The sequence below is a fragment of the Zalophus californianus genome, chromosome 5 (genome assembly GCF_009762305.2).
Source record: "Zalophus californianus isolate mZalCal1 chromosome 5, mZalCal1.pri.v2, whole genome shotgun sequence".
Taxonomy (NCBI): Eukaryota; Metazoa; Chordata; class Mammalia; order Carnivora; family Otariidae; genus Zalophus; species Zalophus californianus.
This window is the reverse complement of record NC_045599.1, coordinates 96,109,444-96,135,158: the sequence shown is the minus strand read 5'-3', so window position 1 is coordinate 96,135,158 and position 25,715 is coordinate 96,109,444. Positions and strand designations below refer to the sequence as shown.

Here is a 25,715-nt window from a genome sequence, read left to right as displayed (position 1 = left end):
ACCATTCCCACCATCTTCATCTCCTGAACCACTTGTACTTCCCCAGAAGGAGCCTGTCTTCTCTCCTTTCTCCTCCTCCTTCTCATGATCTGACTGTTTACCCTTTAGGGATCAGCTTGGTTGTCACTTCCTCCAGGAAGCCTTCCCTGATAGGCTTTGGCAGTGGATGCTGAGATCAGGGGAACCCCAACCAGTAGGCCGGGGTGGGTGCCCAAACACAGAGGGTGGGTGGGAGGTGGAGGTGGAGGAGGTGGAAATGGGAGGGGAGAAGGGCCTTACCTCCGAGGTAGAGGGGACTATTGATGCCTACTGCCGGCTGCTTCTGGAGCTTTCCCAGGCTCTTGGGGGCTCCTTTATCCACCACCAGGTTCAGGGTCTGGTTTAGCATCACCAGCTCCACGCTGTGAAACTGCCCATCATTCACTGTCTCCACACTGGGCAGGAGAGAAGGGGCGAGAATGAGAGGGTTTGCTGGGTGCCTCCCACAGCCAGGCACTGGGCCATGAACTTGGCCAGCATTACTTGCATTTTGTTTTATTTTTCATTTGGAGATTACTTCAAATTTAAGTAAGTTGCAAAAGTAGAAACAGTACAGAGAGTACTTGTTATACCCATAGATTCTCCTATCAGCCCCATTTGCTTCATCATTTATTTTGTCTCTGTATCCATCTATGTCCACACACATGCATACACAAATGTGTATATATGTATATACACGTACTTGGTTTTTCTGAATTCTTTAGAAGTTACATACCTTACCCTTATCCCCAGATGCCTCAGTGTGCATTTCTTTCCTAAGGACAGGGATAATCTCCTACATAAGTACACTGCAATTTTCAACTTTGGAACATTGGTACCACACTTGTATCTAATCAGGCTGAATTTTAATTTTTCAGTGGATCCAAAAATATCTTTATAGCATTTGTCCCCTTCCAGTACAAGATCCAGCCTAGGGCCAGGTTGTGCATTCGGTTATATTATTCGCATTTCTTTCTAGAATTTTACAGAGTTAAAGCAAATGCCTTCCTCAGACCGCCTTCTAAATTTTTACTCTACGGCGTGCCACTAGGACCATTATTAACATGTTTTTCTTCAGTTGCTCCATTTCCTCTTGAACATCAGTAAGAATATAAGCTAGCATTGTTCTAAAGATTACTGTCCATGTCTGAAAAACAAACTGAGGGTTCTAGAGGGGAGGAGGGTGGGGGGATGGGTTAGCCTGGTGATGGGTATTAAAGAGGGCACGTTCTGCGTGGAGCACTGGGTGTTGTGCACAAACAATGAATCATGGAACACTACATCCAAAACTAATGATGTAATGTATGGTGATTAACATAACAATAAAATTAAATTAAAAAAATACTGTCCATGAAAAGAATATTTCAGGGTTATTTATATTTTTCCTAGTACATAAGGAAAAAAAAGGATTTCAAAGTGTCAGTAGTTTGTCCCATCTAAATTCATCTCCTGTACCTCCAGCAGTATGCTTACCATATGTGGATTACTAATACCATACAACACTGCTTCGCATGTTAACAGCATTATAGAAATGAGGAAGCGGGCACCTGGGGGGCTCAGTTGGTTAAGGTCATGATCCCAGGGTCCTGGGATCGAGTCCCACGTTGGGCTCCTTGCTCAGCACAGAGTCTGCTTCTCCCTCTCCCCCCACCCCGCCCCCACTGGTACTGTCTCTCTCTCTCAAATAAACAAACAAATAAATAAAATCTTAAAAAAAGACGAGGAAACAAGCTCAGGGAGGTCAGCTAATGCTCCTAAGTCTCCACAACTAATGAGTCCTAGAGCAGGATTGTACACTGAGGTACGTCTAGCTTCAAAGCCCACATGTATGCCCCTTTCCCATGTTGCCTCCCTCAGTCCCAGCAGGCCCTCAGCGGGGGCTGATGAGGCACAACAGCCGGGCATCGTGCTGAATGGCTCTCTCCTATTACCGGACCCTCACCATCATTCTATAAAGTGGTGTCAGATACCCCATTTCACAGATAAGATGACTGAGGCCCAGAGAGGTGAAAGGATTTGTCTGAGGTCACCCAGCTAGTATGTTACAGAGATAGAATGCCTAGGCAAAACTCTGGACTCCCAAAGTTCTGCTATTTCCACAATTCGATCCTCGGCTGGGGCTGGGAGGGAGCAGTGAGTGCAGGTAATAGGCATTTGGAAGTATGGTACTCCTCTCTGAAAAGGGCCCTCTGAGGAGGCGGCTGAACTCTGCCTTATCCATTCAAATGTGGGTGGTGAATACGGAGGCTCCGTGTCCACCTGAGACCTCCCTGACGAATCCCCTAGTAAACTGGCTCCAACAAGAGGATCCCGTGCCAGATACCTGGCAGGCAGGAGCAGCCTCAGTGACTGAAGTGAATTTCAGCAAAGAGGTGAGGAAAATACTTGGGGGAAGAGAGGCTAAACTGGGGTGGAGCAGAGAAAGCATAGTCTGTCCTCGCCCCTTGGCGGGACCGTGACCACTCAGAAACAGAACCCATCTGGTCTCAGTCTATAAAAGGGGGAGAACAACTTGACAGAATTACTGTGATGACTGAATCAGAGGAGGTACTTGAAAGTGCTTTGTAGACTGTAAACTACTGGGAAAATGTGAGCCATTATCAGTAGTGTTGGAGTATTAACAACCATAAGAACCTACCATTGCCTGCAAACCTAGTGACTCCTGCTCTGGGAGAAAGTGGTGGTCGAGGGGGACATGCAGGAGCTCAGGACCCTCCCAAACCCATCATGAACTTTCTCTTCTCTCCCATTCATCCATCCTCCATCCACCACCTACCTTTCCAATCCTCCATTTCCCATCCATCCATCCACCCACCGACCCACCCACTGAATGTCTGCTATGAACCGCATTGTCCTAGGTGCTAGGAATCGGTGGCAAATAGGATACTCACGAAGCTCACATTTCCTTAGCCTTTCCTCTAAACCAAACGACCAACATATTAGTGTAAGGTCAGGTCAAGAAATAGGGCAGTGGGAGGTGGAGTGGTAGCTTAGGAGTCCACTGGAGGATCTCATTTGTGATGGGGAGCCAAGAAGTCACACGAAGGTAGAGCTGTTCTATTTCAGTAGCTTCTGACTAGTGAGCTGAGGATAAGGCAGAGACCTGTGTTCCCACAGACAAGTCGATGGTGGGTGGGGGAATGAGGGCTGGTGTGCAGAGACTACAAGCTTCTGACTTGGAGTCCTAACACCGTTTTTAAACATACATGCAAGAACATGCAGCTGTATCCCCAAACCATTTGGTAAACTGATGCTGTCCTGAATGAGCTCCCCATCCCCTGAGCCGTGTACCTAACGCTGGGCAGCCACCTGTCAGGGAGTCGTAGAGAGGCTGAGGCTCTGGGTGGGTGGTCTTGGCATTCCCTTCCAACATTAAAATTCAGGGAGTCTGAGGCAGCTGCTTTTCCATTATAAACACACACAGACACAGCAAACAAACACCACTAACCCCTTCCTGGCCACGGGCTCCAAGCCCATTGCTGCTTTTCTTCCTGTGCTCCCTGTGCTGGCCCAGGCCCTGGTATACCTCCACTGAGGGCCCCAGCCTGGAGACAGTGGTTTGGTAGGAGCTGCAGGAGCAGAGCGGATGTGAGCACACCTCCCTGCCCCCCATTAAGTGCTAGGCTCCCCAGTGCCCCAGCCGCTTGGGTCTGTGGAGGGTCTCCTCTGATTCCCACAAGGGAGAGTCCTAGGCAGGCCCCTTCCTCCAGCTATGCTCTTCTGCTAGTTCATGCTCAGGAGTGGAGAGATCTGGTCTCACATGGGTCTTACAACTGAGGGACATGGGCAAGTCCCATCACTCTGTAAACCTGAGTTTCCACTTAACACACTACAGCGATGGTGCGGATGTCGACCTTGCCATGTTCTGATGGACAACACATGGTCCCTGAAACCTAGCAAGCGCTCAAAGGTGGAATGATGATCTCCTCCACCCTGACCCTGGGCTTGCAGGAGCTGGGTGTGGCAGGAGGGACCGAGCCGGGGGGCAGGTTCGTGGACCCTGGAAGAGCTCTTCTACTGACTCGCAACCTTCCAGCTGCCCAGGGCTTTGGGTCCCTGTCTGCTTCCACTGGCTCATAACCATCTCAGGAAGGCACTCATGAGCCCCATTTTGCAGGGAGGGAATCTAAATAACTTGACCAAGGACACATTGCTAGGAAGTGGTGGAATTGAGGTTCAAAGTCAGGACTGGCTCCAAATCCAAACCTCCCATAACCTGTGCCAGTAGGTGCTCATGGGTTAATAGGGTCCTGAAAGTGATGCCTAAAGCCAGTGGTTTTCAGACTGTAGGTCCCTGGAGGTTTGGGGTAGGTAGTGCTGCAGTCCCTGATTTTTCACCATTATCTCACAAATCAGGATGGCTCCGTTTCTTACTTTTTTTTTCCTTTTAAAATCTTGACTTTGAAGTAAATAATGGGAAAAATGGCTCTACTGCTCAAGAAAAAAAGATTGGGGTAAAAAACAAAAACAAAAACAAAACCCAAACTATCTGCTAACTCTAAAAGAAAGTATCCTACTGTGGTTCCAAGCCCCATAATTAGTCTCCTGGAGAGAGATGTAGGGATTACAGGGGAGACAACTGGGCTCTGAGAGCCAGCCAGCCTGCCTGCCTGCCTGCCTTCCTTCCTTCCTCCTTTTTTTTTTTTTTTTTTCTTTAAGTAGGCTCCTTGCCCAGGTGGAGCCCAACACAGGGCTTGAACTCACAACCCTGAGATCAAGACCTGAGCTGAGATCAGAGTCAGACCCTTAACCGACTGGGCCACCCAGATGCCCCTCTCTTCTGCTTTTAATATCAACAGTGGGCATGTGTTGAGTGCTTTACAGGGTTCGGCACTGTGCTACTCTGTGCTAGGCACTTGACCTGCCTTCTCTCATTTAACCCTAACAACCCCCACATGGGAGGTACAATTTGTTTCTCCATTTTAGAGATAAGAGGCCTAAGGCTCAGGAACTTAAGGTGTCCAGCTCACAGTCTTAAAGTGGAAGTGGTGCAGGCAAGACTGAAACCCAAGCTCTGAAGCCACAGGACTCTACTCCACTGTGGGATGAACAGTCATTCCTCCAGGTACTGGGCATGTTCACCTGGATGCCGAGGTGTGGCCACTAGGTGGCGATAGAGCCTCACAGGACCAAATAGTCTCTTGGATTTCAGTTAAGCGGTAGCCTGAGACCTCAAGACCACACTGCAGCAAAACCCGCCCCCCACCCCGCCCCCAACTCCTGGACCCTGGCTGCATGGTCCCACTCTCTCTTGCCCTGGCCTTCATGCCTCAGCATGGTGGGAAAGTGGGTTCTGGTGGGAGCTTGACCTGGGTTTGAATCTCAGCTCTGCCACTTTACTGGCTTCTGTGCTTTGGGGCCAAAGACTTCATCTGAGCATCATGTTTCTCATCCCTAAAATAGGAGTGATGACGCTTGCCTGGGGCTTGTGGTGAGGGGCAAGCGAGACAAAGACCTTGGCAGTGGATGAGATTGTGGTAATTTAGACTCAGGGAGCATGCAGTGTGGGCTAGATAGAGCTCTCTTGTGGCCCACATTTAAACACTGAGCTATTTCACATAGAAACCCCGAGTTTCTAGCTTCTCTTGATGATCTGCATTCTCACATGGCAGGATCTGCTGGAGCTGAGGTCAACAGTCCCTTCGGACAAAGCCTATGCTCTCCAGGCTACCACTCTCCACTTGCCCCAAGTCTGTTACCTCACTTGGCCTCTTGGCCTCGCCATAATGCCTGAAGTCCCTCTGACAAGTCTTGGAACTCAGGAATAGTGCAGCTTGTTCCCATGCTGGGGCAGGTAGAGGCTGAGAGAGGCTTTTCTGGGTGTTTGCCCTAGGGCCTGGAGTAGGACCTTGAAGCACCAGCACCCCCACTTGTGACTGCAGGGGCAGATGAAAAATATCAGGCACCCCATAAAGGTGGCCTAAGAGTCCAGCTGCCGCAGGCCTGTAAATCCCTGCTGGGGTGCTGACTGCTCATTCTCACTCGGGGGCGCTGTCCGGGGACCCTCAGTGGGCAGAATTTTGCAAGCTGCCAGCTCCCCTGAGTAAATCAGCTTTGGTTTGACACCCTGGCCCTGAGGCTGAGGAGGCCTTCCTAGATGGCCAAAGGTCACCACAGCGACTCTGTGCCCTCCATTAACCCCAGTCCCGCACAGCATGGCTTCTGTGCATACTGATGGGGTCTCCCCCTGTCCAGGGCCTTCTCACTTCACTACCTGTGGAAATGCTTGTCAGCCCTGGCCCCAGCCTCAGCTCAAATGTTACCTCTTCCTCCAGGGAGCCTTTCCTGATCGTCAGAGCAGAAATGTCTGCTTCTTCGATGTCCCATAGCATGTACCAGTGTCTTCTGGGAGACCTATTTTATTCTGCCCGTGTGACTATTGCTTGTTTATACACCTGCCTTCTCCCCTGGACTGTGTTTTGTTTAACTCTGTGTCCCCCATCCGTCGCCCAGGACCCGGCCCGCACAAGGCACCTGGGAGATGTTTACTGAGTGAGTGGAAGAGCACACTGCTGGGGCACAGCGGGTGCTGCCACTGAGAAGTCTAGAAACAAGCCCATTTTAAATGCAGGATTTCTGGAGCCTTGGGCCCTTTAGGACTGTGGGCTGCAGGACACTAAGGGTCTGTCACTGGGCTTGGCATGCGGCCCTAGGCATGGGCATCCTTTACTGGGTTCGTCCCATGGGTAAGAGAAAGCCTGGGGTCTCCCCAGGGCTCCGCGCTAACCCTCAGCCCCCTGGCTCCCTGACAAGGGCTGGAGGAGAGAGCAATTCCCTAGGTTCCCATTTCATTCCTCACATCCCAAGGCAGGTGTCAGCAAAGGGTTCCAGCATTCTCACTGACATCACCCCTTTACCGAACCACTCCCCAGTAGCTAACATCAGTGCGGGCTCCCAGCTCTGGACAGAGCCCAGCCTCTCTCGAAGCCTGGCTGTCACCTTCTGTCTTCGACATGCCCACGTCAAAGCTCAGTTTGCCAAGCATTTTCTTACCCCCCAGCCCTCAACAACACCCCCCTGAAATGCATCCTGCGATTATGCACAGTGCACAGGAGAGGAAAATAACGTTTCCAGAGTGCGTGAAAGAGCGCACTACTGGGACACCACCAGTCCTGCCACCGAGAAGACTGTTTGGAAACAAATCCATTTTAAATACGGGATTTCAGGTGTGTCTGACACCACAGGCCCATGACCATGACCAGCGCTCCAGAAACACAGATGTTGGGACTCCAGGGAACTCTGAGGCCCCTGAGGTGAGCTCCTTCTCCTGGTGTCCATGGTACCCAACTGTCCTAACCTGGCTGGTGTTCCCTCCACCCACCATCTGCTGTGCACCTCTGTTCTGGTCCACCCTTTTGTATTGTCCCTTAGGTTTGTCATTGCTGTTCTCCCAGCCCGCTTGCCCACCTGTTCTCCCTGCTCATGTAAACTCCACCCTCTCTTCAAAACCCATCACAAATGGCTTTCTCAGGCTTGGGCATTCTGTGTAAGCTGGCACTTCTCAGACTTGGGCATCGAATCACCTGGAGGCTCCTTAAAACAGATGGCTGGGCCCTACCCCAGAGCTTCTGTCGGTAGGCCTGGGGTGAGGTCTGAAGAAGTGCATGTGTGACAAGTTCCTGACTGGGGCTGTTGCTCTGGGACCCCACTTTAAGAACCACTGGTTTAAACCGATGGTTTTCAGCTGGGCTTGTTGGAGTTGTTTTGGGGGCCTTCATGAGAGTAAGTGTGAGGGAAGAAACTTTGCTCCCTCTCAGCCCTGTGGGACAGTTTTGCTTCTGTGTATTTAGTATTTTGATTTCAGTATAAAGTTGTGATTGACTAAATGACTTAGTTCCTGGGAAAAAAAGTCTGAAAACTGCTACCCTTCACCAATCCCGGTCAAATGTGCTTCTGCTTCCGGAGGGGACGGCGGGCCTCTGGATATGGGTCTCTCTCGTGGATGTGCTTCCCCCCGCCCAAGAAATGGCTTTCCTGCCACAGGCAGGTTTATGTGATTTGAGGTGTAACACAAATATTTCTCATTTTAATGGTGATTTTTATAATTATTACAAAAATATAACTAACATACTTTATTAGTTTAGTATTTATTTTACTGAGGGGTAGAAGAAAAAATCTAGCATATCTGTGATTTCACCGATGATATTACTTAAGATGAAGCTACATGTAAAGATTGCACAGATTTAAAAGCTGATGTAAGGTAGCCCACTATGTAACAGTACGGCTGACATACCATATTTTTACAGTTTTACATAAAAATCAGGGTGACTGTTGGAAAGACTGAAGTTTAGGGGAAAACCATCCTTCAGGACAGTTTGAAAGTCACTTAAGGAATAGCCCTGCTCCCTCGGGCTCTGGGATTTTTTCCCCTTGAGTTGCATGCTAATCTCCCCGTTTTCTCTCTTAAACTAATAAAAGATTAGGATGACATTTTGAAAAGGGCACCTCATTAAGCGGCCTCACCCCCACTGGCGCCCGCGCTCCTGCACAGTAGCCAGCTGGCCATTTATCTTACGGTAACGAGCTCCTGCCTCTTCCTCCAGCACGGCCCCCGGCTCCCCCACCCCCAACTGCAGCTCTGAGCGAGGGACAGTGTGTGAGTGTGGAGGGGGCAGGGAGAAGAGGCTTCGGAGCGGCCCCGGGCATCCCATCTGGGCGCGGAGGGCGGGCAGGCAGGAGGGGCTGGGCTCGTACCTGTACACCGTGGTCGGTGGGGAGCTCAGACTGTCATAGACGAGCCTCACGTGGCCCTGGTACAGCTCCAGCGCCAGGGGGTCATTGTCCCCCTTGTAGAGAAGGATGCCATTGTCCTTGTCCGTGGCCACCTGGAGAGAGGCAGGTGGGTTAGGGCTCCCCTGAGGCCCAGCCTCCCCAACCCCACCTCCCCACAGAGACCTCTTGCAGGTGGCATCTTCTGGATGAACCCCAGATCTGAACCCATGTCCCTGTTTCCTCCTCTGTCTAGTCTGGGAATTTCCAGGAGGGCATATACTTATGCTCCAGCAAATGCTGATCGAGCAGTTCAATTCAGTAAATATTTACTGAGGACCCACTATGTGCTACTTTGTTTATGTATATAAATATTAGATTATTACATATAACATGTATATTATTTTATTGTGTGGGGGGGTGGGTGGGGCCAGGAGCCTTGAGTTCTAATCGCCTCTCCCACCAGCATACAATGTGACCCCACCCAAATCCTTGCCCCTCCCAGGGCCTCAGTCTCTCTGTATAAAATATGATAATAATTATGAACAAAATGCTAACAATGACCATTGCATTCAGTGTTTACTATGAACTAGGCACTATGTTAAGAGTCATCTGGGGAATTTTTAAAAACACCTGTGTCTAGGCTTTACCCCAAACCAACTCCAGATGAACCTCTGGGGGGTGGGGCCCCGGCAAAGATAATTTTAGGAGTTCTCCAGGTGATTCTCATGTGGTGCCAAGGCTGAGAGCCCCTGGTTTCAGAAGTTGCCACCCAGAGGGCACCGTACTTCAGGGATGGGATCCTCTGACTAGGCTGTCAGCGCCCACCACCCAGCACAGGCGTAGCCTGAAGGCCTGGAAATGGGGCAGACGGTCTGATGGGACCTCTGGATGTGTGCGGCACATGTGCTGCTCTGGTTAGCTGGGACCCAACATTCGGGTGCCTGGGTTGGTGGGACACAGAGAGGAAGGCATTTGGATTACCCAGAGATGCATTTTGGAATAAATGTGCTCAGGTCCACAGGTAAGGAACCTGAAAGAAGTTAGTTAGAAAAGAATTTGGTTCATACTGAATGGTTTTTCATTCCCTGAAAAATGCCCTGCCTGTTTGTGCCTCTGGGCCTTTGTACATGCTGATCTCTCAGGCTAGACGACATCCCCTCACCCTTCTATACTTCTCCAGGCAAACTCCTACTCATCCTTCAGATCTCAGTTTAGTTATCACTGCCTCCGGGGAGCCTTCCTTCTTCTTCCCAGCAGGTGAGGAGCTCTGTCCCACCCATGTGCTCCCACAACACCCAGGGTTGGCACTGGCCCTCTGCTTGTCATCTTGCCCTAGACAAGGGGCGCTGTCTGTTTTGTCCACCATCGAATCCCCAGGGCCAGCACAGTTTCTGACATAAAACATCTGAGTATTTTCTAGGTAAATGAACAGGAGTGGGGGCTGCCATCTGCAGTGAGAGCCAGTCAGGAGTTGGCAGAACAGCGGCTGTTCTCAGAACAGTCGGAGCTTAGGGGCATGTTGGAGTGAGGCGCACCTGCAGGGAGATGTTGGCCTGGGGCCGGACCTTGGCAGAGGCTAGTTCCACGTAGGAGTCTTTGCCCACAAAGTTGACGGTGATGAGCTTCTCGCACCTTGGGCCGGCGAAGCCAGGGGGGCAGCGACAGGTCGGCTCCTGCTGCACCACGATGCACTGGGCCCCATTCTGACACTCATACTGGTCACAGGGACTGGTCTGAAGCAGGACCATGGGTGGGGGCTGCTCACAGAGGAGCCCGCTGGGAGGAGGGGAGAGAAGATGGGGGAGGGGTGAGAGGAAGGAGGACAGTGAGAGGAGACAGTCATAGTTACTTGGGCCGAAGAGCCACTAGCAGAGAGAGGGAAGAAAGATGGGCACTGGGATTTGTTCCAGCCCTCCCACCACTGGGGGCAAGGCCTTTTCCTTCTCTAAGCCCCCACTTCCCCATTTTTACAATAATGGGGTTGGATGAGTGCTGGTCCCCACATTTCAGTGCCATCAGAATCATGTGGGATAAATTTGTTAAAAGCACAGATTTTCATCCATCCACAGATGAATGGACAAACAAAATGTGGCATAGACATACAATGGAATATTATTCAGCCTTAAAAAATGACATTCTGACACCTGTTACAAGGTGGATGAACCTTGAGGACCTTATGCTAAGTGAACTAAAGCAGTCACAAAAACGCAAATACTGTATGGTTCCACTTATATGAGGTACTTAAGAGTGGTCAAGTTTATGGGGTCAGAAAGTAGAACGGTGGTTACCAGGGACCGTAGGGAGGGGGAATGGGAAGTTAGTGTTTAATGGGTACAGAGTTTCAGTTTTGCAAGATTAAAAAAGTTCTGGAGATGGATGGTGGTGTTGGCTGTACTTAATGCTATAGAGACGTACACTTAACATGGTTAGATGGTAAATTTTACATTATATATATCTTACCACAATTTAAAAACATTAAAAGAAAGTGCAGATTCCTAGCCCCTCTCCCCCCCACCCCATTCTAATTGAGTAGCTCTGGGGTGGGACTCAGGAATGTATATTTTCATAAGCCTCATGTAGACGGTCTCAGGCTTTGGAAAAACTGGGCTTCTTCATGATTCCTTCTCAAGAGTCTGTGACCAAGGGTCATTTGCATAGTTGGGTTTATGCCATGCAGTGAGTACTAATGTACACGGAACTGTCCCCAATCCGACCCCCACCCCCCACATTCAGTCTGGTCCCCGCCTCCCCTCCAGCGCCCCCTGCACCTTTCCCTTCCAGTCAGTGTGGGCGCTAGGGCTGGAACCCAGCCTCTCCTTCCACATAACCCACAGACCTCTCCTGACCACTTGGCCAGTGCCTCCCATTTCCTCTTTCTCTTCCGGCTTCACTGATTCCAGTGATTAACCCCAAGCTCTCCCGTTTACCTCCATTTTTCTACCATTCGGGCACAATAATGTTTTTGTTCCCCAGCCTAAAAAGAAGATCCCTGCCAGGGTGGCCATGTGGCTACCCTCACCTTGTAAGCTGAGCTCCAAGACGGTAGCATCTTCCGTTGGAAGGAATCATGCCCAAGCTTGACATCATGTGAGCTGGATCCTAAGTCCAACTCCCGCCCAGTTGCCCTGCATGGCTCTTCTCTCCGTCTATCACATGGGCTTCACAACATCTGCTCTCGGACACGGAAGGGCTGACCTTCCAAGGAAGCCGCGGAGGCCAGGGGCTGGCGCTGCCTAGGAGTGGGTGTCTCCCCTGCCTGCTTTAGCCCGCTGGTCCCCCAGCCTGCAGGCCCCATCCTGAGGGGCCCCTCCACCATACCTGAAGCCCTGGGGGCAGACGCACGTGTAGCCATTGACCGCATCCACGCACTGGGCCCCGTGGCGGCAGCTGTGGGCCACGCAATCGTCGTTGTCCACCTCACAGAGCTTCCCGCCATAGCCGGGGAGACATTCGCACCTGGAACGCAGCGGAGCAAGGCTGTTCTGTGGGCCAGGCTGGCTTCCAGGGGGCCTGTCTTCTCTGTGCACCCACAGTCCTAAGTCCCTCTCACTTCTCGAGGGCTCCCTGGAGCCTGGCCCACGGTCGGCTTCACCAGCCATCCGTGGGCTCTGGGTCCCCCCGCAGGTTGATGTCTGCTTGCATCATGTGGGGGCTCCTGTATTGGGAGCCAGCAGCAGCCCTCAGTGAGAAGGGTGGGCACTGCAACCCCCCACCACCTGCTGGCTCAGGTGCACCCAGGTGCACCCACAGCCCAGCAAGAAAGAGACATGAAAGCACTGCATTACTCACAGGGGCGGAGGCACACACAGGCACACACGAACACCCACACTTCCTGGCACTTCTGCTGGCCACAGGCCTGAAGCCCGTGTACCCCTTTGGGCCCGGCAGCTGAATTCTACTGGGCAGGATATAGACAATAACCACAGCCTACCCAGGTCAGAGGAGGAAGGTGGGACAGGTGGCCATGGCGGAGAGGGAAGCCAGACCTCTGAATACAATGGGATGGAGGAGCCTGGCCCGAGAAGCATCAGGACAAAGGGATGGTCCTCCCTGCGCCCTCTCCTTGCTCCTCCCCCTGTAGGAGTAGACAGAGTAGAATCACAAGTGGACCCCGGCATTGTTGGGGTTGTGGGCAGAGCATGGTGTGTGCTGTGGATTCATGGCTAGCTAAGACGCTTGGGGCATGGGGGGCCGCCAGAGGAGGACAAGTTCTAGAATCTGAGGATCCACTGAGCCTGCATTCAGAAACTGAAATCGGCTAAGATCTGACCTGTTCACCTTTACTTATTTGAAGGGTAAATTTGAAGTGTGTGATCTACTGCTGCCCCAGAAAGTGCAAACTTTCATGTCATAGCCCACACACTCCACCCCAGTTTTTAAAGAGACCGATTGGGCAAGCCTCTTGTGGGGGCATATGCTCAGTATACCCTGTTAGTGTTAAGGCTGGCTCCTGGAGGCATTTGTCTTTGTGTCTCCTGAATTCTAAGAAGTACCTGCAGAGCAACTCAAGCCGCATGAGCCTCTCTGAGGCAACAGTCGCCACTCAGTCCTTGCAGGGTAAGATCCAGCCTGTTAGGCATGGAGCCAAGATGGCGGAAGAGGTCTCCATGAGGGGATGCCATGCTCCCTTGCAGACAGCATGCAGATCTGGAGGTGAATGTGCTCCCGTCCTTCTTCCTGACAACGCTACAGCCCTCTCCACAGACCTGTGCTTCTCCAACAAAGCCCCCTGGGGATCCTGTTAAAGTGCCGCTTCTGAGCAGGGAGTCTGGGTGGCGCCTGGGAATCCGCACTCCCCACAAGCTCCCCTGGGATGCGGCTGCCGCTGGGTCCTGCACCTCGCTTCCCTTAGCAAGGATCTAGCCACCATTTCTTCGTCTGCTGAAGAGAAGCATCTGGGGGTATCACCTGCATTTCCTAATGTTCTCAAATGTTTTCCCCTTGCCTTTCTTCTAAAGTGTAAGGCTTAGATGGTTTTGTTGTGTATAGGACTTTGATTCTGAACAAGGGGGCATAACCAAGTGACATCCTTGGTCCCAGGACATCAGGAGTCTCCGGATTTAGCTAATAAATCAGTCAAGCCTGGATTGACTTGCAGCCCCAGCTGTTTCTGCGTGTGAGTGCACGGGTGGCTTGCTTCACCTCACGGCACCTGAGCCCCCGCCTAGCAAGCGGATAGTTGTTTTTACAGCCTAAGACTGTGGAGTGTGACGGGAGATAGGCCACTGTGCCTGACGGACAGTAAGTCCTCGGCGCGCGGTAATCATCGTGATCTGTGTTTCTGTCATTATGACTCCCAGTGTTCATGGGCAGTCTGCTTCATTATTTTCTGGGTTTTGGTACATTATGATTTCAGTGTTTTAAATCACAGATAGTTATATAGTTTTATCTGTTCTGTTGAATCCTCGTTAGAACATCATACAAGGAAATCTTCAAGGATAAGCATCTTCAAACTTGGGCAAAGTTTGCATTGGCTGCACGTCTCTTGTTACTGTCCCTGCAGCCTGCCTTGGGATATGGGTGAGGAGAGGAGAGGAGAGGAGAGGGGAGGGGAGGGGAGAGGAAGGGAGGGGAGGGGAGGGGAGGGGGGTTAAGATTAGGAGATGTTGCCCTGGCAGAAGGAGTTTTTGATTTAAATGCATTTTAATAAAATTCACATTATTGAGCTGGCCCGTAGACCTCTTCAAGATGCTAGGATACACTGTGCATAACTATATCATCTCAAGATTTTGAAAGCTAGACTGGTTTCCTTCTATATTCCATATTCTTCCTATTCTGTATTCTATATTCCCCTAGAACTCAAGGGGCCTTGGCTACAGTAGAGTGAGGTTTCTAGGGACAAGTACCAGAGGATCATGATCTCTGGCCCTGCTTATGTCTCTGGTCCCAAGTCCCGAGCACCCCAACCCCAGACCTATACCCTGGATGGACCAATTCGGACCAGTTCTCATGCCCACTGTGCTCTGTCAAGCCAGCATCCTCTGAGCTCGAGGAATGCCACTGACCTGCTTTCCAGCTATGGATCTTCTACTATCCTTCACAGCTCAGATGCCGTTGCCCCTCATAGGCACCCCCAGAGCACTCTGCTTGTCGGTCCAGCCTGCTCTGCTTTGGGTTCAAGTCTGTTTTATGCATCTCTGCCTCCCCTTGGCCTCTTCCTTCAGTTAAAGAGCAGCCCTGAGTTGAAGCCAAATCAAATCCAGGAGTAGGAAAAGTGGGGCTGGGGGGTTGGGAGGCATCCCTCACCCCTACTTACACTCCAGCAGCTCAACTACCTAAGAGCCCATGTGGCACCTCTCAGAGGGGAGCAGAGGTAGATTTGAATGAGGGTACGGGCATGGAAGGACTGAAGCTTCCTTTGCTGTCAGCAAAACCAGAGGCCCTAACAGGCCTCTAGCATTTTCCCTGGTGATGCTGTAGGTGATGCTCTCAAGCTCTAGGCTTGAGATGTCAAAACAGGAAAGGAAAACACCGGGGAAGACATGCTCATGTCACTCTCTCACCTTTACTTATTCTAGACCCTTCTCCTGCGGGTGGCCGCCCCCCCCCCCCAGCTCATTCAAATCCTACCCATCTCAGCTCACCTCCTAAAGTGTGTGGGGACTTCCCTTTGCTTTAGCAGGTTCTTCTCTCCCCTCAGCTCCCCAGCAACACTCAGAGCCAGAATCGAGGGCCCCAGAAATGCCTTCTTTCTACGCATTTGTTTTGTGTCAAATTTTCCTCCCTCAGGTCCATGGCAAGGGCCTCAAGAGGGAGGGAATCAGAAACCTCTTGCAATACCCACAGCACTTACCACAGCGAGAATCTGAGGACTGAAGTTTCAGCTCACTGAGGGACAACAACTAGAACACGTAATTCTTAGATTCTAGGATCATTAAGATTTCTCTAGTTCTTAGGTCTTGGAGATTTATGAATCAAAGAGTCCACAGTTCCTAAGTCCCTAAGATTCTGCAATTTTATGATGTCATTAGCCTCAGGATTTCTATTTTTTTTAAAGAATTTTATTTATTTATTTGAGAGAGAGAGAATGAGAGATAGAGAGCACGAGAGGGAAGAGGGTCAGAGGGAGAAGCAGACTCCCTGCTGAGCAGGGAGCCCGATGTGGGACTCGATCCCGGGACTCCAGGATCATGGCCTGAGCCGAAGGCAGTCGCTCAACCAACTGAGCCACCCAGGCGCCCAGCCTCAGGATTTCTAAAATCCTGGGTTTCCATGAAGTGCTAAGCTTTGCAGCATAGCATCATAGTCTCAAAAACCCTCCCCTGAGTCTGGGAACTCTCTGCCTTATTATAGCGGGACAGACTCAGATTGATGACAGATCTAGAGCCATCTAGACCCAGAGCATGAGCTTTGTGCTCCAGAGGCTGGAGATGCTACTGGATGAAAGCCTGGTCAGGATTCTTTTTAAAGACTTGTCAGCATAGGCGTATGGAGCTCCAGACCCATATCCCCCATCTTTAGGGGTGACTCTGTAGAGTCACCTCAGATACCTTTGCTGAAGGCTCATCTGGGTGCCCGCAGCTGCTCTGGTCTTTGCATGCTCCCCCAGATTCTCTGGTGCTAGAGGCTCCCATCCCCCCCTTCAGTGTTGGACAGAGCCTGTTGGGGACAAGGGGAGACAACTGTGTGTGCAAGGCAGCTTTGGGAGAGTGTTTAGGGGAGACTATTCTTGGCCCTAGGGTTCTGGGATGTCCCTACTGATGTCAGACAACCCCAGACTCAAGGATCTCAGGGTTTTCTCCAGAAGAGGCAACGGTACATGTTTTCTTGAAGGAGGGGTGGGGGAGGAAGTAGGGACAGAGCCCAGGAGTGATTTCCCAGGGGTGTCATTTGATTCTCAGGCTCTGGAACTGGTGCTTTCTCCTGAGGCAGACTCTCCTTCCACCCTTAGAATTGCTCCTGTGCTCCCTGAGCTCCTGTGGGCTCTGCTGCTCACCAAGGAGACAGCTCCACCAGTGGCCGTGGCTGCTGAACCCAGTCAGTACTCCCTCTCCCCTCCCTGGCCCCCCAACATACACAGGTGCATAAGCTGGCAAACTCGCTGGAGCCACAGAGGGCAGAACAGCTGTGAAGGATGCACACAAGGAAGGTGACCAAATACCCTTCAGACTCAGTTTCTTCAGTGGGATTGTTCTACTATACTAGCTCTGGAAAGGAAAGCTATGCTGGGGTTGGAGGGGGTGGGGTGGGGAGACAAGGAAGGAGGGGGAGCAGGAGGGGAAGGAGAGGCGTAAGGGGAAGAGGGGTGTCTTTATCTCCATCCATCTGTCTGTCTATAGACACACAGAGAGAAAGAGGCAGACTTACAAAGAAAGAGAACCACCACAAGGAGACAGAGACAGAGGCACGTGCATAGGGAAACAAAGTGAGACTGAAAGAATTAGACCATGGCCAGTCAGAGACAGAGAAGCACATGGTAATGAGCAAGCAACAGGCAGAGAGAGATCGGGAGAGGGAGAGAATGGAGAGGGCCCCACTGGAGGCAGAGACCTCAGGACCCTATGCTGCTGGGGACACAAAGCTGAGCCTCACCTGAATCCTTTGTCCAGGGAGATGCACTTGGCCTCATGCTGACAGAGGTTCATCCCAGGCAGGCAGTGGTCAATCACCTCGTCGCACAGCTCACCTGTGGGGGTGGGTAGAAAGGTCAGGCGCCCGGGAGACCCTGGCTAGAAGGTCAGATCCATCGCGCCCTGCCATCCAGGAGGTCATGGACCTCAGGCGTCCTGCACTTGCTCTCTCGACGTGTCCTTTCTCCTGTACCTCTGCCTCGGTCTCCCTAGCAGCGACACTGGGAAGACTCTAGCATTTCCCCGATGCACTGTCCTAGCACCATCCTTTGGTTGTTTCACTTGATTGGTCAGGGGCTGCTGCAGCTGAAACCATAGGACGCTAGCCCCTGACCTTGGGCTATGCTTGTTTTTTTTTTTTTTTCATTCCACATCCTTGTGTGGTAGACACCATGACAGGTACTAGGGACACAACAGTGACTCGGTCTTGTCCTCCCCATGGCCTAGGGGGGCAGATCTACAAATCAGTAGGTGATTGTAACACAGAGAAGGAAGTGTGACCACAGAGGTAAACTCCGTGGAAACCCAGAGACTTCCTGGAAGAGTAGACATGGCTTAGCATAGTCCACCTGCTGTAGATAAGTAAGCCCCCTGGATTTTCTCAGAGAAGAAACTATGAAAGGAATTTTGGAGTTTAAAGTCTCTGGATACACTCCCTTTGAAATTCATCGTGCCAAGGAATGCCTAATGGGTCATAAATACCCAGGGATGGCACTTGCATAATAAGCTCCCAAGGCTCACACCATCTGAGATGTATTCTGGAAATGTGGAGCTGAGTGAGACAGGACAGCAGGGGGGAGGGCAGTGGCAGAAGCACCCTTGAGCTTTGGGTTCCCTTAAATTCCACGTGGTCAAGCCAGGTGGAGAGTGATCTAAGAGAGGAAAACTTCACCCATGGAATTTCTCTCAGAGGTGGGGGTGGGAACACAGACAGAGAAGGCTGCTGGGACAGGGCAGAGGAAGGTCCTGAGGGTGGCTGGGGAGGAAACGGATGACATACGCAGCCCCAGAGTCTGTTCTGTGCTGTGAAGGGGGGCAAGCTGACCCCTACCCTATCCTCATTTTGCCGGCCACTCAAGACCACAGAGGGCACTGTGTTCTTTATAAGCCGTTTCCTCTTCCTCACTTCCTGGAGAGACCCAGAGGGGCAGACAGGTTTCTGTGTGGGACTAGCATTTTCTGGGACAGAGAAAACCATGACATCCCATCCGCAGGCAGAGATGCACTTCAGTTACCTGCAGACACAGGCCATGCTATTCAACTGGGGCAGGAAGCCACCTTAGTGTCTCCTCAGCCCCCGATCCACTGCCCATTTGCCTACCATAAATTCAGTTCACGCCCTTACTTTGTCCCAAAGCCTATTTTGAGTCCTTTTGCCTTCTTTTTTTAACTGCTGGGATTTTTACTGTCCCTCTTCTGGTACTGAGCAGATTTTTCTGGACCAACGATTTAACCCTATATGATGACTCCTCTCATCTAGGTAGACCAGATGCCCCTTGAGAGCATACTTTTAGACTTTCTGATAGACTTTTTGGTATCCCTAGTAGCTAATTCAGTGGTCTGTATACAGTAGATGCATAATAAGTTCTGCCTCTTGCTAACTTAACTCTTGGCTACAACTCCTCTCTGGGAAGGTGGAAAATGTAGAGGAGTAGACCATCAGACCATCCCTGCATTTTGCTCTAGCATAAAGCCTTCCCTGGGACTCCGGGAGGCTGAGGACTAGCAGGTGGTTTTCTCATTGGGCCTTGGCATACTCTACCACAGTCCCAAGAGTGTGCTTGGGGAATACCTGGCTAACGGGCCAGAGGTCTGCATAAGGCACAGGGTCCTGAGGGGCAATGGGGGCTATTTGGCTTCCTTCTCTACAGGCCTCAGGACTGCCTCTAATCATCGTCTGTGTATTCCCATCTCCTACCTCATTCCTGATGTCAAGTCAGGTGCCAATAGGGTAGAGCATAGCAGTCCCTGGGGTGCCTGGTCCTTGTTTTCATCCTTGCCTTAGGTTGCTATCTCCTAGAATGTGTTTCTTGCAACACACAATGTCTGCATTGGGAAGGAGTTCTGGGGTAGGGTAGGAGGGAAGTTCTGACTTCAAATAAATTTGGGACTTTCTGGGTTAAACAAAGGTAAATAGCATTCTTTCAAGCAAGAACTGTCAGAACCTCTAACAGGCTGCTTTGTATCACATGGAAGGGAGCTATTATTACATACAGTGCTGCTCCAACTTTGTGTTCCTGGAGCCTTTTCCTCAAAGAACTCATGGAATTTACGGAACTCCTTCTGGGGTATGCCACTTCGGGTTGGCCCTGTGCCCATACCACTGGGTGGCATTTTGCTTCATCATCTAGTCTACTTAACTATTCTCATCAGGGGCTGTTAATATAGGAAATAACGGTGCTGTGTTTTGGGGGTGGGTAGGTAGGATGATTATCCTGAGGAATAACCTGTGGGGAGCCTTCCTTGATTCTCTGGCTGGGTTAGGTTCTTCCTCTGTGATCCCATGACCCCCTGGGGCTTACAGGTGTTATATTCTCTTTCTACTGAATACTGTCCCTCTCTACTTGACGATGAGCTTCTTAGGAGAGGGAACTTTGTCTTGGTCATTTTTGTATCCTCAGCAACTAGCAGAGTGTCGAGAAAGTGTAAGTTTCCAGAGAAAGCAGACTAGACCTGAACAAAGCGGAAATGTAATGCAAACACCTCTCGCTGGCCTCAACCACCACTGGGTCTCCGGGGTTCCCAAAGGAGGGGATGGCCATCAGCTAGTGGAGCAGACAGCTGCGAGTGCCCTGGGAACCTGTTTCAAAGCAGGGAGGAGCTAGTGATGTGCAGGGGGGAATAGGAGGGGCTGACAAGCAGAGAGGGCCTCTGGGAAGCCCCTCCTGGCACAGCACCGGGTTTTGGGGATTCACGTCTCTGTCTACAGGGGGAGAGGGCGGGGGCCCTGAAAGAAGCTAAGAAAAGAGTAATCTTTAGCGCGTACCTGGCCCGCCACCGTGCACAGGTGCCAGGGGACCTTACCCGTGTAGTTAGGAGGGCAGATGCACACGTAGTTGTTGATCCCGTCCACACAGGTGGCATTGTTCTCACAGTCATTGTCCTCGCAGTCATCGGGATTGATCTCACAGCGCTGGCCCTCAAAGCCCAGAGGGCAGGAGCAGCTTTGGGGAGACCGTGTAGGGTGGGGACGAGGGGAGCCAGGGGTCAGGGAGTGGGGTGGGGTTGGAGTGGTAGAAAAGAAGGTTGGGGGGCATGTAATTAGTCCGGTTTCTCTCTGGATGGAGGTCTGAGGCAGCACTATGTACACGTGAAGCCTTGGGGGCCAGTGCAGGAAGACCCTTAGGGGCCCGAGAGGTCATTTCATCTAGCCCGCTGTCTCCGGGCAATACTCCATCTCCCCTGGCCCTGGATGGCTGCCTGCCCCCGCACCGTTCCCCCCAGCTGGAAGTGGTTTCCTGGAGAGAGCTTAAATGCCTCCAGCTGTCTTCCTTTGGCTCTTCTGTGGGTAGTGGTTTATAGACAAAGAGACAAACAGCGTAACAAACATCCCCCTCTGAGTGACTTTCTACTCAAGGGCAGGCTTTCTACCTTGAGCCCAAATAGGACATGGTGGCCAAGATCAGGATCTGCAGCCGAGTATGGGGAATGAATTCTGGGTCTGCTACTCCCTGGCTATTAGACCTTAGGCAAATTAATTAAATTCTGTGTCTCAGTTTCCACATCTAGTGACTGGGGGAGTGTTACTTCCCCCCCGTGGTGGTTGTGGGGAGTAAGAAGATGATACAAGTAAAAGGCTCAGGGGCGCCTGGGTGGCTCAGTCGTTAAGCATCTGCCTTCGGCTCTGGTAGTGATCCCAGGGTCCTGGGATCGAGCCCCGCATCGGGCTCCCTGCTCCGCGGGGAGCCTGCTTCTCCCTCTCCCGCTCCCCCTGCTTGTGTTCCCTCTCTCGCTGTGTCTCTCTCTGTCAAATAAATAAATAAATAAATAGAATCTTCATTAAAAAAAAAAAAAAACAAGTAAAAGGCTCAGGAGGGGATCTGGCACATAGAAAATGCTCAGACCATGTTAGCTGGCTTCAGTTCTGGATACTTCCATACCTGGCCTCCTTACTCTTTCTCAGGGATGCCATTGTCCCCTGCATTACTCCTACTTCTGAGACCCCTCCAGCTTCTGGGGGATAAGTGGATGCGGCAGGAGGATGCCAGCGCGGAGGCTCTCTGGTGAACTTGGCTTAAAACACTGGATCTCATGATGCAGTCCCTTAACTTGTCTCTGGAGTGCTACATCTCTTGGATGAAAACCTCAAACCTCTGGCCGTCCTCAGCCCAACCTGCAAACTAAGCCTGGGCAGAGAAGCTGAGCAGATGAGAAGGGGCACGGGTGGGAGGCGAGTATCTGATTAAATGAGCTGCAGGGAGTTACTCCCTCTGCAGCCCAGCCCCCTCGTCAGGGATCTACACCCCATTCATGAACATCTGTTCCAGCTTCAGACCCAGGATTCCAGGCCTTTCTCTGTTTTAGAGACTGCTCCGATTTGGGATTTAGCTACAAAACTAAACTGATAGGAAGTGGATTTCTAGAATCCTACTTAACCTCCTTTCCTCTACAACCTGAAAATTGTGTCACATTTTCTACAGAAGGCCAGAGGGGGTTCTTCAGTCTGAGCTCTTGAGGTGGAGCAAAATGATGCATTCCTTTTTTCCATGAGGGACTCTGGGCATTCGTGAAAAGCCATTTCCTCAGAGCCGGATGGAGAGTAGGTTTTCAAAGGTCTGAAACCATAGTGTTGCCTATTTTCCTGAAATGAGTTACCCTGGCTGTCCCCAGAGCTGTAGAATTGCATGACAGTGGGAGACGGATGGCTGGTGAGGGAACGGGTTGCTCGTGCAGCGGACAGAAGGTGGGAAGGAGACTAAAGTCCCCTCTGCCCAAACTGGAAACCTTGGCAGGGGGTTGTCAAGGAGACTCCAAGAGCACCCAGTTAGCTGTGGGGTTGTAGGACGGGTCCCATCTCCCGTCTTGGTCTCCTGCCTGGCCAGCTCTGCTAGTCTTTGCTCTTTTTATGAGCAGATAATGCATCAGGACTGGAGAAGCATCTGAGGAAGAGGCGCGTGATACTTCTAGAATTCTGACGTGCAAGAGGTGTTATGGGTTGAACTGCATCCCCTCAAAAAGATATGTTAACCCCCAGCACCTCAGAAGGTGACCTTATTTGGAAATAGGGTCATTGTAGATGTAACTTAAGATGCAGTTATACTGGGGGAGGGTGGGCCCCTGGTCCAATATGACTGCCGTCCTTACAAAAACACAGGCAGGAGGAGACAGACACAGCGTGAATGCCACTTGATGTTGAAAACAGAGACCGCAGTGGGGCGGCTGCAAGCCAAGGGAGGCCCCAAATCGCCAGGCACCAGCAGAAGCTAGGATGGGGCAAGGAAGGATCCTTGCCCTTCCCCTACAGGTTTCAGGGTGGGCATGGCCCTGCTGACACCTTGAGTTTGGACTTCTGGCTTCTAGGAATGTGAGAATACATTTGTGTTGCTCCGAGCCACCCCTGTGTGGTACTCTGTTACAGCAGTCCTAGCAAACAGACACAGGACGGAAAAAGGGAGCAGAGCTTCCCTGACAGGTGTCCCTCACTTTGCCAACCTTTGGTTGGTACTCACCTAGTGAGGGAGAGTGTTGCTGCTCCTTGGGAGGTCCACACAAACTATGCTATCCCCAGTATGTGGGCCTCATTGCCTTAATCTTCCACTCCATTTCGCTAATGCTGTAGGTCTGGGCCCTTTTCCTTGAACATGAAATTCTAGAAATATTTCTAGTTTATTTGAATCCCCTCAGCAACTGAGGGTGAAAACAGGATCCTTCTGCTCACCTGCAGCTCCAGAGATGGAGAGAGATACCCACAAAGAGGGGGGAGGGGTGCAATGCATAGGGAACCAGAGAGGGGAGAGACAGTCGCCTGCAGGGGGCACTCCTCCCTCTTGCAGACCTCCATCCCTTGGCTGGAAGGGCAGAGCCAGGCTGGGACCCTGGAGATGTGTTTCCTGGCTGGGGCCACATCGCCACCTCCGTGAGATTTCTGTGTGGTTTCTCCTCGCCGCTGCTCCCAGTGAGAAGGTCGGAGTGGGTGGTTTGGCCGACTTCAGGCAGGAAAACAAAACTTGCCTTGAATTTCACTTTTCACTGGCTTGGCAGGTGGACACAGGGATAGGCTGGGTTCCCCGGGGAGGGTAACTGGGAGCCCAGCACCTGATTTCTTTCGCAGACCACACAGCCTCAGTGCCTCCAATAGTTGTTTGCAATCTGAGCTCTAACACATCCACACACAGCTTGGCACCGGGCACCCCTCCTCTCCTGCCTGACCCACTCCCTCACTAGGGGTGCTAAAGGAACCACTTCCCATTGGTCTGCTTTTGCCAGGGCCAGAGGCTGGGAAAACTGGGCATCTGAAAGCAGCTGAGAAGGGTGGGAAGTAGGAAGGGGGTCTGGGGTTTGGCAGAGGCCTTGAAAGCCCGCTTTTAGAACAGGGATGGGAAAAACATAAGTGGCTTCTATCCTCTTTTCTTCCTGAGCTCTTCAGGAGGAACGAGGTTGGGTGGGAAGACCTAGGAATGAGCATCAGGAGAGGTGACCCAGAGCAAATCCACCTCTGTGTCTCAGTTTCCTCGTCTGTTAAATGGGGCTAGCCCCAACCTGTAGTGGGTAGGGTCACTGTGAGCGTTTAAATGAGATACTACACGACTACCTCGTGCCTGGCTCATAATGAACATGTAGTCACCTGTTATCACTGTTTTTATGACATAGAAGAGCGGTGGAATTGCCATGCTGGTGGGGCTCTGAGTCGTCAGGCCATCCTTCTCTGACTCTGCCAGCAGCTGTGGCCTCCCTTGGTGCCCTCCTGGCTCTGGAGACAGACTCCCTGAATCCCCTGTACCAACGCTTACTAACCGCGTCACCGCAGGCAAAGGATTGCTCCTGTGGGTGCCCAACCTTCTTATTTGTATCGTAGGGATCACAGTAGCTCCCTCATAGGGTGGAAGAGCCTTGAGATCATCCACATGATGGGCTTGGCACAGTGTGGCCACACAGTAGGCCCTCAGTGAGCAGCTATGCTTCTTCAGCCTGCCCCAGGGGTCTGCCCAGAAAGCCCTCTGGGGGTGGGGAGCGGAAAGGCCCACGGGTGAGCTGTTACCTGAACCCATCCTTGTGGCTTTCGCTCAGGTGGCAGGTGCCTCCGTGCTGACAGGGGTTCTGGATGCAGGTGTTGATGGGCACGGTGCAGTCTTTGCCCTGAGGAGCAGAAGAGGGAGAAGCGCCGGGTTAGGGAGGCTGTCAATGGCAGCCTGGACCAGGACGCCCCTTGGAGCCCCCAGCATCCTCCAGGATGAGGCCGGGCAGATGGCCACAAGGAGGCCCCGGGACCAGTCTGCTGTGTGGCTTGGAGGAAGCCAAAGAGGGCTCTGGAAGCAAGTGAGAACTCAGGAGTTTGGGCCGCAGCTTCACTAGTTCCCAGAATTCACATCCTTTTCTCTATCCTGAACTGCAGGGCAAGAGCATGGGCTTTGAATACAGGAAAACCTGGTTTCACAGTCCAGCTTCATCTCTTTCTGGTTGGCTGACCATGACCTTGTATAAGCCTTTTAACCTCTCGCAGCCTACCTCTCAGAGCTGTTGGAGAATTAAATGCAGCCTTTCATATAAGGAAGTACCTAAAGTATATGACACATCTAGCACACAGTAGGTACTCTATACATGTTCGCCGATGACTGTATTCTTAGCCACACGGAGGCTTCCATGTAATCCACAACTTGAGACTACGGCTGAGGTGTGGAGAGCAGACCTTGCCCCTATAAAGTGACAACCCCCCAGACACCCATCTTTGATTGGTATGGAAGTGGGCCTGGGCGTTGGTATTGAAAGTTCTGATTCTAATCGCCAGGCCACACTGAGGACTCTGCGACAGACAGTTGTGGGTGGAGGGGCGCTCCTCTGGAGCAGGGCCCTTGGAAGGGGACGTTTGAGCTGAGGAGGAGCCAACTGTGTGGTAGGTGGGGAGGACTGTGCCAGGCAGAAGGACAGTGAGGGTGAAGGCACTGAGGAGGGAGGCCAAGGCGGACACTGTGGACCTTAAGACCCCGCGTCCTAGGGAGCAGCCCAATGCTTGGCCCTCTGGCTCCGGCTTCTCCCCTGGGACTGATGCCCCAGTGCTGCATCTAAGTCTTGACAAGCAGTCCCCTGGAGGACCTGCGGGGTCTGTGGAGGCATCCGCGGCATTTGTTTCTGGGTTGTGGGCTTGGGGTGGGCACCGGGCCCGGTGGGGGCGATCACGGGAGCCCTCCCACCGCCACGCCACCTGCTCACCATCTGCCTGAGAAAATCCCCTTCCCACCTCTGCTGTTGCCAGTGCCT

At 51.8% G+C, this 25,715-nt stretch overlaps 1 protein-coding gene across 2 annotated transcripts in view; it reads right to left on the bottom strand.

Moving 5' to 3' along the window:
• The window catches only part of SLIT3 (slit guidance ligand 3), a 594,180-nt gene that overhangs the window by 5,510 nt on the left and 562,955 nt on the right, over positions 1-25,715 (bottom strand). For both annotated transcript variants that reach the window (XM_027606988.2, XM_027606990.2), the window contains 7 exons: positions 24,499-24,596; positions 20,325-20,464; positions 17,263-17,356; positions 12,049-12,186; positions 10,266-10,506; positions 8,713-8,843; positions 280-434 (listed from right to left, as the gene is read on the bottom strand). In XM_027606988.2, coding sequence (XP_027462789.1) covers positions 280-434; positions 8,713-8,843; positions 10,266-10,506; positions 12,049-12,186; positions 17,263-17,356; positions 20,325-20,464; positions 24,499-24,596 — 997 coding nt within the window. The remainder of the gene's footprint in view (positions 1-279; positions 435-8,712; positions 8,844-10,265; positions 10,507-12,048; positions 12,187-17,262; positions 17,357-20,324; positions 20,465-24,498; positions 24,597-25,715) is intronic.